Here is a 17,213-nt window from a genome sequence, read left to right on the forward strand (position 1 = left end):
CTCACTCATAAGCCTCTGTTTTTTTTCAATGCAACGAGGAAGGCTCTCCCTCCTCCCCATCCTTTTTTGTCTACTCAGCTCCTTCCTACTCATCTTCTAAGCCTTGGGCTCATCATCGTTTCCTGGAACCCCCACCCTTATTATGCTCTCTCAAAACATTATGAACATCTGCTCCTTCTCATCTTCGCACTTACGTAGTAGTAAATCTAAACTTAACTTTGGATTAATGTGACTGCCTCCTGCAGTCTCCTCAAACTGGACTCTAAACACCGTGGCTGCAAGGACCTGGTCTGTTCTGTGAACCACTGCATCCGCAGCGCTGTCTACTATGACCCAGCGTGTGCTCAGTAACTATTTGTTGAATGGTTAAACAAGTGGGTTGATGCAGAATATGTTCCTTCTCCTGACATGCAATATTTTTATATTTTTGAAAGACTGGCCACAACTGCAACTAGTGAACGGGTCGGGCAGATGTTCTGGACGTGTGGAAGTTTTCTACCATGGCCGGTGGGGCAGGGTTTGTGATGACGACTGGGACATGAACGAAGCCCATGTGGTGTGCCGGCAGCTGAACTGTGGGCATGCCCTCGCAGCCCCCGTTGAGGCCCAATTTGGCGATGGTGAAGGCAAGTTTCTGCTGGATGATGTGGACTGTACAGGAAGAGAGAGTTTTCTGGGACAGTGTCCTCATGCCGACTGGTCTCTCCACAACTGCGGTCCCGGAGAAGATGCCAGTGTCATCTGCTCAGGTAAGGGTCATTTCTCCCTCCAAGAATGCACATCTCATTATCTCCATGGCATCTCCACTGATGCCATTAGCAATGCTTGCACCTATGTTGTCGTAGACCATCTCTGACCACTTGTATGAGCCAAAAGTAATGAGCCATTGGTAATTGGAGAGCTTCAAGTGGAGCTCGGGAATTTTCTAGCCACAAGATGTTGAAATGGATTTTATACAGAGAAAAATGTTGGAAAATATTGGTGGTTCTATTAGAAGGACTAGATTTCAAAATGGCTGGTGAAATGACAACGTAAGTCAACAGTGACACTAATCACTTGCTGAGGGCATTCTACGTTTCTTCAGGACTCTGTGGGGAACTAAGAGGTAAAGTTTTTCCCCCGAAAGTTAGTAGTCTAATGGAGGTGAAAAAACAAGGAGTTTATAAATTAGAATAGCACTAAGTTTTGTCCTGTTGATTGTGAGTCCAGGCCATGCATTGCTCATCACAAATCTTTGACCAATTTGTAATTATCATGGTCATTCTAAACCAAGGTTTCTCAACCTCAGCACTGTTGACATTTGGGGCCACATAATTCTTTGTGGGCGGGGACTGTCCTGTGCATTATAGGCTGCTTAGCAGTATCCCTGACCTCTACCCACTGAATGACGCCCCCAGCTGTGACAACCAACACTGTCTTCAGTCATTGTCAAATGTCTCTTATGGGGAGAGGGGGAGGTAAATTGTCCCCTATTGAGAACCACTGGTCTAGATATACAAATGAATTTCCACTAAACACATGACTAATATTCAGCACATAACCAATGTCAAGGACTTAAATGTGTACGCTAGCGAGAAATAAAGGAAATAATTTAGTGGGTCTGGAGCAGCGAACTCGGTCACCTGCTAAAAATTCCAATTGTACTCAACCAGAAAGACTGTATCCATGTGACATTAATGAAATTAATAATTTTTTAAAGTCATTTCAAACAGCTCAAATATTGGTGTGTGTGTGTGTTGATTTGTTTTCATTTATTTTTTGTTTCTCTTTTTTTCCCTTTGATTTGACTTTGTTTTGTTTTAGTTGGGTTTTTGGTTTAGAATTCCATCAAAGCGGTGTATTCTGTAAAGCCACTGAGTTCCACCTGTTTCGTGTGTATCAGTGCCTCCTATGAGGAGGTGTCACAGAGTCTGCAGGGTAGAAATAGCACAGCCACAGCTGGATGGAACAAGTGTTAGCAGACACCCTGTACTGACAAACATTTACACGTCTGATGGTTAACTAAAGTCAACTGAACTAAGGCAGGGAGAGTCAACATTTTTATTTCTGGGAGTCATATTCTTTCATTTTAAGATTCATTTTGAACTGAGGCTTGTCTAGACAATAGCACTTTTCTAAAGTTATCTTTTTTTCCTCCCACATATTAACAGACACTGAGTACTTAAAGCCTGCATTGGGTAAGTTCACGCTTTTGTTTTCTCGACCTGACATTTTTCATTCTATGAGCTACCTGGGCAGGTAATAGGTAAATCATAAAGGAAAAAACAAAATAAACAGTAGGAGGGTTCAGACTGCCATATTTCGACAGTCATTACTTGCCATTTCCACATTCCTGGGCCATTAAGATGATCCTACCCTTACGTTGAAAATGCAGTTGGGCCACTTTCTTCCTTCCACAAGAGTGAGCATTATTTTCATTTCAATCATGAGAATTTTAAGTTATTCTCTAGTCTTGATATTTTCATTTTTCCAATAGAATTCCAATGGAATAATAAAAGTGTTATTCCTACCATCACGTTAAGGAAAAATCTTGGTAAATTATTTGCATAACTTACATAAATGTTCGGTATGGCTGCTGAAGTGAATGAATACTTTGACATCCTAAAGCCACTGAATTCTCTACTCCTCTCCCTGCAGAGAGTGTTGAGAAGTCACTGCCAATGCCCCAAGGTAGGAAGTATTTTCATGCTGAATTTGCAGTGTTCATACTTGTTTGGTGCATATTTTCCTTTTGGTTTAAAACCATAAGTTTTTTTGTTGGAATTGCTGAGGCATATTTGGAGGGGAGAACATATTATGTATTTTGTACATGAACTATCAATTTTTTGGTGTACTAGGAAACTGCTAAGTTATTCAGTTAGTAAACTCAGTGGGAACATGTTCAAGGCAGGCATGTGTACTAGCCAAGGTGAAGTCTGGGGTAGGGAAAGGCGACGGGTTTGGCAACAGAAGGTCTGGATTTAAGTTCCGTCTCTGCCATTTATTTAGCGTGTCCTTGGGCAAGCCACTTACTATGTTTTTTAAAAAGGAGATAGAAACACCGACTTGACAGTGCTCCATTTGGGTTAGACGAGGTCATGTACATGGAATGACAAGAAGAGCCAACTTTTATTGAGTGTTAATTGATGTGGATTAAGGCTGCCCCAGCTAGAGAAGCCCAAGGTGACCTGGCCTACATGACAAACTATATGACCCAGTGGACTTTTTTTATGGTATGAATTAGGACTGCCCCAGGGAGAGAAGCCCGGGGCATCCTCACCTGCATGCCGATCTATATGGCCAGATTCGTATCTAAAGTTATATGACCGCACAATAACCAGACCCCATCTGCACTGAAATCATTTAATGACGTTTTACATCATCTTTTCTTTTCTCCAGTAAAAATAAGTCACGTACGCATGCCTTATAAAATTAGCCCTAACCCTCAACTCGGGGCAGCAGCAGGAGCTCTGCCTGCCCATGGGCCCTGTCCCCATGCCAGTGGGGGCAGCAGAAGCGGCGGCAGCAGAAGCTCTGACTGCCCATGGGTCCTGTCCCCATGCTATTCCACACTATTCTCTAAATAAAAGAGCACTACTGCCAGATCTTGAGAGTCTAAGAAATCTTTCTTTCGACTCCTCGGCTCACCGACCCCGCATCATTAATGATGTTCCAGACGGTGTTCTAAGACCTTTACCTGCATAGGTATTGTTATTTAATTCTCTGACTCAGGGGTCAGCAAATCTTTTCTGTAAAGGGTCAGATAGTAAATATTTTAGGCTTTGTGGAAGAAAGGATCGCTGTTGTATTTACTCAGCTCTGCTCTTGTAGCACGAAAGCAGCCATAGACAATTTGTAAACTGATAGGCATGCTGTGTTCCAATAAAGCTTTATTTACAAACGGGTACTGGGCTGGATTTGAACCACAGGCTTTAGTTTTCTCATCCTTGCTCTAAGGAGTTAATTAATTCTAATCACTTTGCAGGCATGATTATTTAACTTTCACAACAACCTATGAAGTAGGTACCATTATAATTCCCATTTTACTGATGATAAAACACAGACGTAGAAAAGTTAATCAACTTGTCCAAGGCCATAAGTTAGCAAAAGGTATAGCTGCTGGTCTGTTAGCTATTATGATATCTTGCTTGGCTTTTATGGAGAGCTGGTGTTAAAAATGGACATATTCTTCCCATTCAGTAGTTTCTCAAACCTGAAGTCTTTAGAGCCATCCCTACTCCTCCCTTTCCCTCACTCTGCAGCTAACGTGTCAGAAAATTCCCTCGTTCTGCTTCCGAAAGATATACTAAGCCCGTTAGCATCTCCCAACTCCTCTGTCACTGCTATCACCCGAAGCCCCACCATCTTTCAACCTGATATGGCAACAATTTTCTAAGCAGTCTTTTATCTCCTTTCTTTCTTTTCCCAACACACACACGATCCATTCTTGTTTCAGAAACTAGAACAGACTAGAAAGTCATAAATCAAACCATTCCCCTTTACTCAAAACCCTCCAAAGACTTCCTATTGTCTGGAATAATATCCAGATCTTTGACCATGACCTATGAGACCCCACATGATCTAATTCTCATCTGTGTTTCTGACCACTGAGAAAACACCTCATCTTGCATGGCGCTCCCTGGCTTTTTTCCATCCCTTGAAACTGACACGGTAATTCCCACTTTAGGGCCTTTGCACTGGCTCCTGTCTCTGTCTGGAATGTTCTTCTCCCAGATTTTTCCTCAGCTGACTCCTTGTAATCAAGTAGCTAAAATGTCACTCCTCCAGGGAGGATCTCCTTGAACACACAATCCAAAATAGACACCCTCTCAGTCACGTTCTATTTTATCAACCTGTTGTTTATCTCTTCATAGTATTTCCACCGAGTTGGTCTTTGTATTTTTCTTTTTGCACCTGTTCATCTTCTGTCCTCCTCACCCTACTCCCCAGAATGTAAGTTTGGTGAGAGCAGAAACTTGGCAATCTTGTTTATCCTAGAGCCAGGGACATTTCCTGGTACACAGGAGGTTCTAAATAAATACTTACTGAACGAAAAAAAAAAAATAGACACGTGCTAGCATTCTGCCTTTCCTATAAAATTGCTATTGAAGACCATGTATTGGTTATTAAAATGCTCAGCGGTCCTCACACAAAGGCAATAACATCTTTTAGGAAGATACCACTTATCAGGCAATGAGAATTCCGTTATGCATCATGATTTCCATCCCCCTTCAAATTCCAGGAAGGTCAGAGTTTGATTGAATGATCAGTTCTAATAATTAGCTAAGGGTTTTGTTTGTTGGTTGGTTGTTTTTCTACTCATTTCCCTTTCATCCATATAGTCGTTGGTCTTATATTTCTACTTTTCTGGTCTTGCTATGCAGATATGCGGATTTTACAGTCAGTCATTTGAAACCTATAGCAGAGAAAAAATATATATAAAAGATTAACAGAAATATTCACCAAGGGTCCAGGAGGAATGTATGATCCGGGCCCTGAGGGGGACATGAACTGAGAAAGCAGTTCAGATGTGGTCATCCAACTTTGGTCCCAGTTAGGGACCACTGCCCTGGACAGGCAGGTGGCCTGGAGTTCCTGTGGTGACTGGCTTGCTGTCAGTGTGTTGTCATTCTGAAAAGCTAGTATCATGGGTTAAAGCTGTTGCCTCTAGAGTCTCCTGAAAACAATCAAATCAGCAAACACTTGTGAGAGCCCATTATGTACAAGGGACTGTATTTCGATGGGAGTTCACTGGATTTTGCATGAATATGAATATTTTTGAACTGTCATATTAAAGATTTGTTGAAAATCAGTAAGCAGGTAAGGTAAAAGTTATTCAATTTAATTGAGTAAGAAATATTTCACTGTATTTGTACCAATAGGTGATGGAAATTCAGCAACCATACTATCAGGTAAGAGAACGTTTTTGTGCTGTTTTCTCTTGGGGCATTTCTGGTTACCCATCCAGATACAGGATAGAAATAAATGAAAGAGTGGCTTTTGAGTTATTTTTGAGTGACTCATTATAACCCACCCCTTATTACTGAGTTTGCAGGGACCTGATTTTCAGGGTGTTGCTCCAATAGATTCACTAACTTCTAAAAAAAAAAAAAAGAATGAGATAACAATGCCATTTTAAAAATACTGGAAACCGTTTTGAACATAGCGGTTTTATAATTGTTTTTAAGCTTCATTTTAGAAACTGCTCCGAGAGTATCCAATATCTCTCCATTTTCATAACTGACGTGTTTCAGATTTGCTCCGGAAGAAGCATCATTTGATCACATGTAATATTTGTTTATTGTGTGAGTTTCCTATTGTTGCTGTAACAAATTGCCATAAACTTAGTGGCTTAAACAACACAAATTTATCTTATAGCTCTAAAGCTCAGAAGTCCAAAATGGGCTCACTGAGCCAAAATCAAGGTGTCAGCCAGGTGACGTCCATTCCAGAGGCTCTAGAAGAGGATCCAGTTCCTTGCCTTTTCCAACTTCCAGAGGTTGCCTGCATTCCTTGGCTCATGGCCTCATTCCTCTAAAGCTAACAGTGTAGTGTCTTCAAGTTTCTCTTTGACTCTCTTCTTCCGCCTTCTGTTTCACTTTTAAGAGTGTTTGTGATGACATTGGGCCCCCCCGGATAATCCAGGATAATGTCCCTATTTTAAGGCAGCTGATTAGCAACCTTAACTCCATCTGCTGCCTCAACTCTCCTTTGCCATGCAACCTGACATACTCACAGGTCCCAGGGGTTAGGACATGGACATCTGTGAGCAGCCAATGTTCTGCCTCCCACATAATTAAATACAATTCTGTGGTTGCTACTGCTCAGTGGCGCAGAAATGGACATATCACTCAGGATGTACCTTGAAATATAGTGACCCAAACAGCAAGGGGAGGGAAGAAAGTGTGATAAGAGAGGGGTAGCATCTACCCAAGTCAATACAGAGATAAGCAATGGTTGTCCACACTCTGTTGTTTCTTCTGTCAGTGTTCCTTATGAATACGGGAAGTCATTCTCAGGGTCAGATACAGTGTGGAGTCAGGTCTGGAGCCAGGAGAGAATGTGGGAGACTCTGGATCTGTGGAGAGGTTTCATGCTAGGGCAACACCTATGACAGAGAGACATGTCTGTGATAAAACTGACTGAGGAATGAAACGAGTAGAGCTAGTGAATAAAAGTACCGGGGGATCTTGATGGTCCAGACCACCAAGCCAATTCTTACAGGCACTATTAAGACCCAAAACACACAATTATTGTCACAAAACACCAAATACCTGCACTTGGACATTGAGTCTGGGAGAGGGAGGATGGGGATGGTCGAGCCTAACAGGATTGAGGACCAGAAGTGATTTCACATTTCCATCACTTAAGCAGTGGTCACTTCAGAGCTGAGGCAAAACTACATTTTATGAAATCACACGGAGGCCCTGGCTGGTCACTTTTCTCTCAAGTCATTGTGAGAAGTTACTTACTGTTGACAAGTGTTTCTCTATGACAGTTCTACCTGCTGCTGTCTCAACTCAGCTCTCTTCTGTAACTGCAACACATCCAACAACATCAGGTAGGACCACCCCCCACCATCGCCGTTACCAGATTTATCATAGCTCCTAAGTTGCGGTGTCGTGATATGGTTCTGCCACCATCTCTAGAAACCTCTAGTGTTCCATTTGAGATTGAATGATTTGAGGAGAAAGGGGCAAGAGAACCCTGAGGTGGCCTGGGTTTCACACTGTCCAGCTTCACTCTATGTTTGGTTATCTAAGATTTTATTGTTAAAGAACATCGTAACACAAGGCTCCTCATGTCACATGTTTTCACAAAGATAAACAGTAAGAGGAAAAGAGGTAGGGTGTGGATGTGTCTTTGTGTGTCTTTGTGCATCTTTGTGTGCGGTGTGTTAGAGAAAGAGAGAGAGATTACTAAAAGGGTCACCTCACATCTTTTGAATTTAAGAAATAAACTAGAGCATCTGGCCTAATGTCTGAGAAGTGTCCAACCTGGAGAGACTTCTTTTCCTATACCAGTGAGTCACACAGAAATGGGACACCTCTTCTTATGTCGTGGTGAGCAGTGATCACCAATACAGGCCATTTCATTTTATCATCATGCCAGTTGATGCCAACTCCACTCCTTCATCATCTGTAACTGCTGACATTTCAATCATACCACCGTATAATTCATATGCTGACAATGCTGATGGTAATCTTAAGTAAGCCCTTATACCTGCACTGTCCATGTGGCTACCGAGTACGTGAAATGTGGCTCAGCAGAACTGTGACCTGCCGTGCGTGTCAAATACACACTAGATCTTTCAAAGACTTGCTGAAATAAAAAGAATGTAGAATTGCTCTCATTAACATTTTTCATATTGATTACTTGCTGAAGTAATATTTTGGTTATATTGGATTAAATAAGATATATGATTGAAATTAACTTTACCTGTTTCTTTTCGCTTTTTGAAATGTGGTTACCAGAAAATTTAAGATTACGTATGTAGCTCACACTTTGTTTTTTTGGACAGCACTGCCTTATGCAGTGTCAACCCCATGCTGACTGCCCTATGAGGACTTTCTTATCTAATCTTCCCATCAGCCGGATGAGGGAACTTCCATAATCCCCATTTTCTAAATGGGGAAACTCATGCTCAAATAGGTTAAATATTGTCCCCAAAGTTGATGGAATGGTAACACAATCTGACCTCGGAGCCCTAGAGTTTAATCTCTGAACTCTTTTAACTCTCAAAACCACATTAAAATCCTACAAACTACTAAAAAGACTGACTAGGCGTGTTGCCTATTCAGAAACTATGAGGATCCATTTGACATGATGGGCACTTGGAGTAAAAGGATGGGCTAATCTCTGAGCCAGGCCTGCATTTGTTTTCTCACTCTTGCACTTACTTCTCCCAAACCCACATGTCCATTGCCTTTAGGGTGCCCCCTGAGACCCCAGCCTCAGTCCCCCAGAACTCCTTGTCCAGTCCTCCCCATCCCAAGCTGGCAGGGTGGTTCCCTTGGCTAGATTTGCACAGCTCGTCATCTGTCCTAACTTTTTGCTCTTATCCCTTTCCTGAACAATTCTGTGTGTATCTACTTGTTTCTCTAGTGACATTGTCAGCTTCTGGGAGCAGAATCCATATTGTTATCATCTTTGACATTGTCCCCAACCACATGACACACACACACACAGAGTCTTGAGAACACTGTCTGCTGTCTGGTGGGCATTCAATGCTTGTTAAATGAGTAAGTAAGTAAAAGCTTGAATAAATGTATACCACTCAGCTGATCCAAGTTTGCACCTTTATGTCCACTTCCAAGTGTTAACAAAAGAGAGAGTGAACACATTAAATTCTTAGATCTCATGTCTAAAGGACTAAGGATTCTTTTGAAACCTGTGTGGCATAGTCCATTTACTTAGTACAATGTTCAGAGCCAACTGCTGGACTGCTGGGTTTGGAGCCAGTCTCTCCTCCTGGCTGTGTGACGCTCACTAGGCTTTTTTACCTCTTTGTGCTTCAGTTTCCTTATCTGAAAAATGGGGATAATAGCTACGCATTTCAAGGAACTATTGTGCGGATTAAATCGGGGAGTTAGTGGAAAGCCCTTAGGTGACAGCGCGGTGCACAGCTGTGTAAAGTGAGTGTAGGCTTCTTCTGTGCCTTGAGGTGAGTCCTGTGAAGGAGCGCTCTTCAAGGAAGAGGGAATTCTGCTGCATGACTGATGAGCTGGGTGAAGAGGGTACAGTATTTCTGCTCTTCGCTAGTAGCCATGGCCATTTTGTCACAATTGCTACCCCCAGCACCTGGTAATCACCAACTTGCTTTCTATCTCTATCGATTTACCTCTTCTGGATATTTCACACAAATGGAGTCATACAGTATGTAGCCTTTTGTGCCTGGCATAATGTTTACAAGGATGCTGGTTGCTTTTAAAATTCTCTATGTTGGATGAGCTTGTATAAAGCTAATTGAATTCTTCTCCTGGAAATGTAAAGCAGAAGAAAATAGTCTTTCCCTTTCCATTCAGTATAAATATCAAGAGTCATTTTCCTTGTATTGTTGTTTTCCAAACAGCCCTCTCAACTTCCACCATCCTGGAAGACGTTAACCACCCAACCTTAGCATCAGGTAGGTCAGTGAGCTATGAGTTAAGATGACAAAAAATGGGTGTGTTACATTGCATATGCCACTTCCAGCATTTTAAGCCCATAGGAAGGATGAGTCGAACCTCAGGGTCAGGGGAAATTCCCTTCCAAGGGATGGAGGGATGGCCCTTCACCAGCTGCTAGTTGAGTCCGTTTCTGCTATGTCCTTGTGTCTGTCTCAGGAAGAGAAGCTTCAGTCCTAACCACCATTTCCTTGTTGTTCTAGCTGTCCCTGTGATTGACTCACTGTCTTCGAGTCGCAGAGCCAGTGTTCCTTGGCCCAGCCCATCAGGTCAGCAGCGTTCCTCTCAGGATGCGCCATTGCTCTTGCAAACTCCACGGGGGATGGTCACAACCAGGGAGGGACCCAAGGGAGCTGCACAGTTGGAGGCCTCGGAGGTGCCTGGGGAAAGGCCTTAGGGAGAGGAAGAAGGGACCCAGCCTCCAGGACTGGGGCTGATTGGCTGGGCCCCCAGACATGACACATGGCACATGTGCCAGACATGATGGCACATGACATCCTCACTTTCCTGTTTCCAGAGAAACTCTTCAAAGTTCAGAAAATATGGAGAATGAGGAAGCAAATAACCATGTCTCCTTTACTTAGACATGACTGACGCTTACACTTCGTTGCATTGGTTTTCCAGCCTTATCAAGAAATAAAATATTATAGGGGCCGGCCCCGTGGCCGCGTGGTTAAGTTCATGCGCTCCGCTTCAGCGGCCCAGGGTTTCGCTGATTTGGATCCTGGGCGCGGACATGGCACCACTCATCAAGCCATGCTGAGGCAGCATCCCACATACCACAACTAGAAGGACCCACAACTAGAATATACAACTATGTACTGGGGGGCTTTGGAGAGAAGAAGAAGGAAGGGAAAAAAAAAGAAGATTGGCAACAGATGTTAGCTCAGGTGCCAATCTTTGGAAAAATAAAAGGAATAAAACATTGTAGATAAATTTGAAGTTCCCTAATTTCCCCAATCTCAGTCTCTGTTCTCTCGTTCTTCCTCAGAGACAAGCACACTCTTGAATTTTGTGAATATCTTTATAGTTCACTTTTAATATTTTTACAAATATGAAGTGATCTCTGTAGATGTTATTTTACGTTGCTCTTTCACACAAATTATATTAGTGCCTATATACCATTCAGTATCTTTTATTCTTTACTTAATGTTACATTTTTGAGGTTCATCCACATTTATATAAATACATATATATACGTTTCACTGCTTTTAACTGTTGTAGTGTTACATTTTTTAATAAGCCATTTAATTTATGCATTTCTCCACTGACAGAATACATCAATTTTTCATGTCCGCTCTGCTGATGTCAAGTCCTAAAGCACCAATGCATGAGAAATACATATTCTACAATCTAATCTGCTTTGTTGAGTGACTAATAAAGAGCACATCACATGTGTAATTATTAGCAATTTTTTCCTACAATACTCTTCTACATGTGGAGGAATCAAAAGATTTCCCTTAATTTGTAAGCCAGGCAAACAGAGCGAGTTCAATAGGTAAGTTTCAAAAACGTACATTTATTTTTGTTTCCACAGAAGACTGGCCAGAGCTGAGGCTGGTAAATGGCACTGGAAGATGCTCTGGACGGGTGGAAGTTTCCTACCAGGGCACCTGGGGGTCGGTGTGTGACGACGGCTGGAGTCTGGAGGAGGCGCACGTCGTATGCAGACAGCTTGGGTGCGGCCAGGCAGTGTCTGCCCCCCTGGGCGCCCACTTCGGCCCAGGCTTTGGAAAGATTCTCCTGGACAATGTGCACTGCAGTGGAGAGGAGAGCCACCTGGCCCTGTGTGCCCACGACACCTGGTTCACTCACAACTGTGGTCACGAGGAGGATGCTGGAGTCATCTGCTCAGGTGAGGGGTCTTTTGCATTCTTGATGACTCATGGACAGAATGGGTCATTACAGAAAATGAGGAGTGAGCCAGTGGCCTCCTCCTGTGAGGGCTGACGGTTTCCTCTCTCCACACTAACAGGTGCTCTTACGGTAAACCCCTCCCCTCCAGGTAAGACTGATTTGGGCTATTCCTATTCATTCTACTCACTTCCAGTTCTGTCTGGCTACTATTCTGTGTGGTAGAAATAGAATGAAAATGACCCTGTTAAATCAAGCTTTAAGCAGTTTACAGAGGCTGGTTTAATTGATCCATGTTGCTTGAAACCTAAAAGGTTTTCCCTGTCTATAGTTCAACCCACCCTAACAGATGAAACTTGGAGCACAGATACATAATGCTGACCTAGCTCTCATGTGCTCATGCTCTCCTTCTCCATGAAACCTGCCAATCTTGGCCTGAACGGCCTCTCTTCCGTGCAGCTGCCCCAGGGTAGATCCAAGACACCATTTAGCGCAGCTTGGTGGAGAGCTGAACACTGACCGGCAACATCGGCAAAGAGGGAGTTTAGGAATTAGCTAACTATCCGATCACTGGGTGCAGGAATCCTCCCAAATCAGAACTAAATTACCAGACAGCTGCAGACAAGATACAGCCCTTGAAGGCCTGTAATTAATAGTCATTGACTTTAGAATATAGTTTTCTATGACCACACCCATCAGTCATCATGAATCACTTATTTGAGAGAAAATTGCCATTTACTTTCTAGAGTGATTCGATGAGAAAATCATCCCTCTGGAGTCTGTGGGGACTGAGCCTTCCAACAGGCAAAGAAATGACAGCAGTTGAAAATTTATGCTTATGTGATTTTAGAGTACCTCTGCCGTTAGGGAAAATCATGCGACCATTTCAATCATTTCTTTTCTATCCTAAAGCAGTGGTTTCTGAAATTTACTGTGCATCGAAATTACCCAGAGGGCTTGTTAAAACACACATTACTGGGTCACACCCTTAGAGTTTCTCATTCAGTAGGCCTAGGATGGGGTGGGAAATTTTGCATTCCCAACAAGTCCAGGATGCTTGTGCTGCTGGTCTGGGGACCACACTTTGAGAACTTCTGTCTTAAAATAAAACAAAGAAGGAATCTTTCTTATCTTGATAAATAGAAGCGGAATTATCATCATCTTCATCACCATTATCATCCTCATCATCATCATCTTTGCCATTATCATCTTCATCATTGCTGTCATCATCATCGCCATCACCATTGCCATCATCATCACCATTGTCATCATCATCCGTGTCATCATTATCAGCATCGTTGCTACCAACACCACCACCATCAGCATTATCACCAGAAACTAATCTATCTAGTAAGTTGAACTTTGCATTCATGAATCACTTCCCTGGTTGTTTTTAGCTTATGTATTTTTATGATTGTGTATATACAAAGCGAAACATCCAAACAAGAATATTAAGTAAATTATTAAGATATCTGCAAAAATCTGGATATCTGGTATTTTTAAATATGTAAATAAACAGGTCTCTGTGGAGGAAGACTTTTCCATTTATAGCTGGGAGGCTGAAGCTGCATTCAAGGTCTCCTCTTCATCTGACAGCCATTGTCCTGTTCCAAATCCTCATCACCTCTTCCTGTCTGGAAGAACACAGAATTCTCCTAACTGGTTTCCCTGCTTACAGGCCCCCAATATTCTAGTCCATTGTTTACATGCAGTCAGAGTTACCCTTTTTTTAAAAAGTTTGTCTTATTGAGATATAATTTACCTACAGGAAAAATCACCATGTAGTTCAAAGAATTTTGATAAATGGTTACAGGTGTGTAAACCTCACCACCATCAAGATATATAGCATTTCCATTACCTTAAAGAGTTCCCTTGTGCCCCTTTGTAGTCGACCCCTTCTCCTGATCCCCAAATCCTGGCAACCACCAGTAGGATTTCTGTCCCTATAGGTTTGTCTTTTCTGGAATTTTATATAATGGAATCCAACAATATGTAGCATTTTGTGTTGAGTTTCTTTACTTAGAATAATACTTTTGAGTTTCATCCATGGAGTTCCATGTATCAGGCATTCATTCTTCTTTATTGTTGAGTAGTATTCTGCTGTATGGATATACCAAAATTTGTTTGTCGTTTTACCACTTGATAGATATTGTTTCCAATTTTTGACTGTTATCTACTAAGCTGCTGAAAATATTCACACACAGATTGCAAACTATTTTCCAAGGTGGCTGTACCATTTTGCATTCCCACCAGCAACGTATGAGAGTTACAGTTGCTCCACATCCTTGTCAACACTTTGGGTTTTCTATTTTTTTGTCTGATCATTATCGTCTCTCCACTGTAATGAGAAAGTGATATCTCTTTGTGGTTTTAATTTGCCTTTCCCTATTGACTAAAGATACTGAGCACATTTTCATGTGCTTATTTGCATCTCTTCTTCACTGAAGCATCTGTTCAAATCTTTTATCCTGTTTTTTAAACTGGATAGTTTGTCTTATTTGTTGTAAGACTGGTCTTTATTCTGGATATAAGTATTTTCTCAGACACATGTTTTGCAAATATTTTCTCTCAGTCTATGACCTCACTTTCCATTTTTTAACAGTGTTTTTTGAAGAGCAGAATTGTTTCATTTTAACAAAGTCCAATTTACCAAGATTTTTTTTCTTTACTGAATTTTGCTCTTGTGTTTTATCTAAGAAATCTTCACTTAACCAGGGTCTCACAGATTTTCTCCTGTTTTCTTCTAGAAGTTTCATAGTTTTAGGTTTTTCATTTAGCTTTATAATCCATTTTGATTGGTTTTTTAATTTAGTTTAAAGTATGGCTCAAAGGTTATATATTTTTCCATATAGTTGGCTAATCATTCCAACACCATTTGTTGAAAAGCCTCTCCTAACTCTATTGAAATACTTTGGCACTTTTGTCAAAAATAAAATAACCATTAATACATGAGTCTATCTCTAGACTCCCTCTCTTGTTCCACTGATCTATGTGACGCCATATTATTCTCATGCCCCCTCAGTGTCTTGATTGCTGTAGCTTTAGAGTAAGTCTTGAAATCAGGCAGTGTGAGTGCTCCAACTTTGTTCTTTTTTCTTCTTCAAAATTGTTTTTGCTAACCTAGGTTTTTTGCGTTTCATATAAAATTTTAGAATTAACATCAATTTCTGCAGAAAAATATCTGCCAAGATTTTTAATTTGGATTGTATTGAGTCTATATATAAATTTGAGGAAAATTGATATCTTAACAATACTGAGTTTTCTGATCCATCAACACAGCATATCTCTTCATTTATTTAGGTCTTTATCACACAAATATTTTGTATTTTTCTGTGTACAAATTTTGCACATATTTATCAGACTTATCCATAAGAATTTGATGGTTCTTGATACTATTGTAAAGGTTTTTTTAAATTTTTCTATTTCAATGTTTTTGTGGCTGGTGAGTCAAGCTTTTCCCCAAAATAAGGAAGTATTTATTGAATTGGGGATATTATGATAATTCTTTTAGTTTATTCACTTCTCATTTTATAACCTTCTTTCCTATTCATATCAGATCTGATTTTACAGATCAGGAAACCGATGTCCTTTTGTAGTATGTGGTGGAATGAGAACTGGATCCCAGATTAGAACAATCATGTGTTTAGGCTGGAAATTCACTAAGCTCTTTAGAACTGGCCTCTTGTATTTCACAAAGAGACGCTAGAAATTGGTTTGGCGTACGCCATAGCTTTCTCCTTACTCAGCTTTAGTTTCGTTTCTTGGAGGTGCTTTTCATCACTAATTGATGTTTTCTTTTCACTGTAGCTGCTGAAATAACAATCACACCTATCACCACTGGGGAGGAGCAAACACCAGTGGGTACGTAAAAATGAGCTTTTTTGAGTTTACATTGAAACCTTATATCCTATATATTTATTCAGGTTTACAAGTTGCTTCATATTTCTAGAAATAAGCACAAAAATGGAAATTTCATAGCAAACATTGCTGGGAGTCTTCAGCCCCTACCAAGATCGTTGAGGTAGCTAAAGATGTGTCCGAGAATATGCTCCCCGAACCACTACTTCAGCAAGATGTTAAGATGCATTGCAGGGGCTGGCCTTGTAAGGTGGTGGTTAAGTTTGCGAGCTCTGCTTTGGTGGCCTGGGCTTTGCAGGTTCAGATCCTGGACACAGACCTACACAGCACTCATCAAGCCATGCTGTGGTGGTGTCCCACATACAAAATAGAGCAAGATTTGCACAGATGTTAGCTCAGGGACAATCTTCCTCACCAAAAAAAAAAATAATGCATTGCACACATGCACACACATACACAGACACACACAAGTTCTATGGTCCTGTGAATTTAGGAAACATTACATTAAACAAATTAAACAGGTTTCTTTACCACAGGATGTCTAGGAGACTTTGATATACAATTAACCCTATACATCCCCACTAGAAGTCATAGGATCCCATGCTTATGAAATGCACTTGACCCAAACCCCTTTTTCTTCACGTACCATTTCTTAGGAAGTTTTCTGCATTATATAAGTAAGGAAAATGTGGAATCTGGGTATTTGGAATTAATGCATATGCTACCACAATATTCTAATCAAATGGAAATACATGTTACCTCATCTTCCTGAACATCTAAATTGGAGGTTGCTGCCCTCCAGTGCCTGCGCTGCCTGAGACAAGCCCTCCCCCCTCCTCCTTCACCCGCTGAAGTCCTGCCATGGCTTTAATGCTCTGTTTCTCCGGGGAGCTTCCCTGGTCTCCACAAGAAGACGTATCCTCTCTATCGGTATCTTTTCTGTTCACATCCCTCCCTCCCAGTCCACCTCACATTACAGTTACTTGAACACTTATTCTAGCTTCTGACTGAGTTATGAGCCTTTTAAATGCAGGCACTCTGTCTCACTTTCTTTGCATTGGATAAAAATTTGTTACTGAATGATGGCACACAGCATTATTGATTTTAGAGGCTGCTTTTATTTTCTGTAGGTGTCCTTAAGTACAATGTTCTGAAGTTTGTCTTCTATTTTTTAAAGATTTATTTCTACTGAGCCACAGATTCAAGGACGAGTTTATGAGGAATGTATAAGTGATGGGTTAAAAGCTAGACAATCTTGTTTGATAATGGAGATGGTGATTCATTTGGAGGACTTGAAAGAGAACAAAAAGCTTCAGAACGCTCTCACAGAGTTCTTCCAGCAGTGTGCCCACTTTG

The 17,213-nt window shown here is 41.3% G+C and overlaps 1 protein-coding gene across 45 annotated transcripts in view; it reads left to right on the plus strand.

Annotated features, from left to right (window-relative positions):
• Window positions 1-17,213, plus strand: part of LOC124235350 (deleted in malignant brain tumors 1 protein-like) — a 116,741-nt gene that overhangs the window by 17,691 nt on the left and 81,837 nt on the right. For 40 of the 45 annotated variants that reach the window (XM_046653116.1, XM_046653124.1, XM_046653126.1 and 37 more), the window contains 11 exons: window positions 435-749; window positions 2,151-2,177; window positions 2,638-2,670; window positions 5,862-5,891; window positions 7,478-7,540; window positions 10,052-10,105; window positions 10,349-10,414; window positions 11,683-12,000; window positions 12,121-12,150; window positions 13,293-13,349; window positions 15,807-15,860. In XM_046653116.1, coding sequence (XP_046509072.1) covers window positions 435-749; window positions 2,151-2,177; window positions 2,638-2,670; window positions 5,862-5,891; window positions 7,478-7,540; window positions 10,052-10,105; window positions 10,349-10,414; window positions 11,683-12,000; window positions 12,121-12,150; window positions 13,293-13,349; window positions 15,807-15,860 — 1,047 coding nt within the window. The remainder of the gene's footprint in view (window positions 1-434; window positions 750-2,150; window positions 2,178-2,637; window positions 2,671-5,861; window positions 5,892-7,477; window positions 7,541-10,051; window positions 10,106-10,348; window positions 10,415-11,682; window positions 12,001-12,120; window positions 12,151-13,292; window positions 13,350-15,806; window positions 15,861-17,213) is intronic. The other 5 variants (XM_046653119.1, XM_046653128.1, XM_046653122.1 and 2 more) reach the window with 5 other exon arrangements.

This window comes from Equus quagga, chromosome 2 (assembly GCF_021613505.1).
Source record: "Equus quagga isolate Etosha38 chromosome 2, UCLA_HA_Equagga_1.0, whole genome shotgun sequence".
NCBI lineage: Eukaryota > Metazoa > Chordata > Mammalia > Perissodactyla > Equidae > Equus > Equus quagga.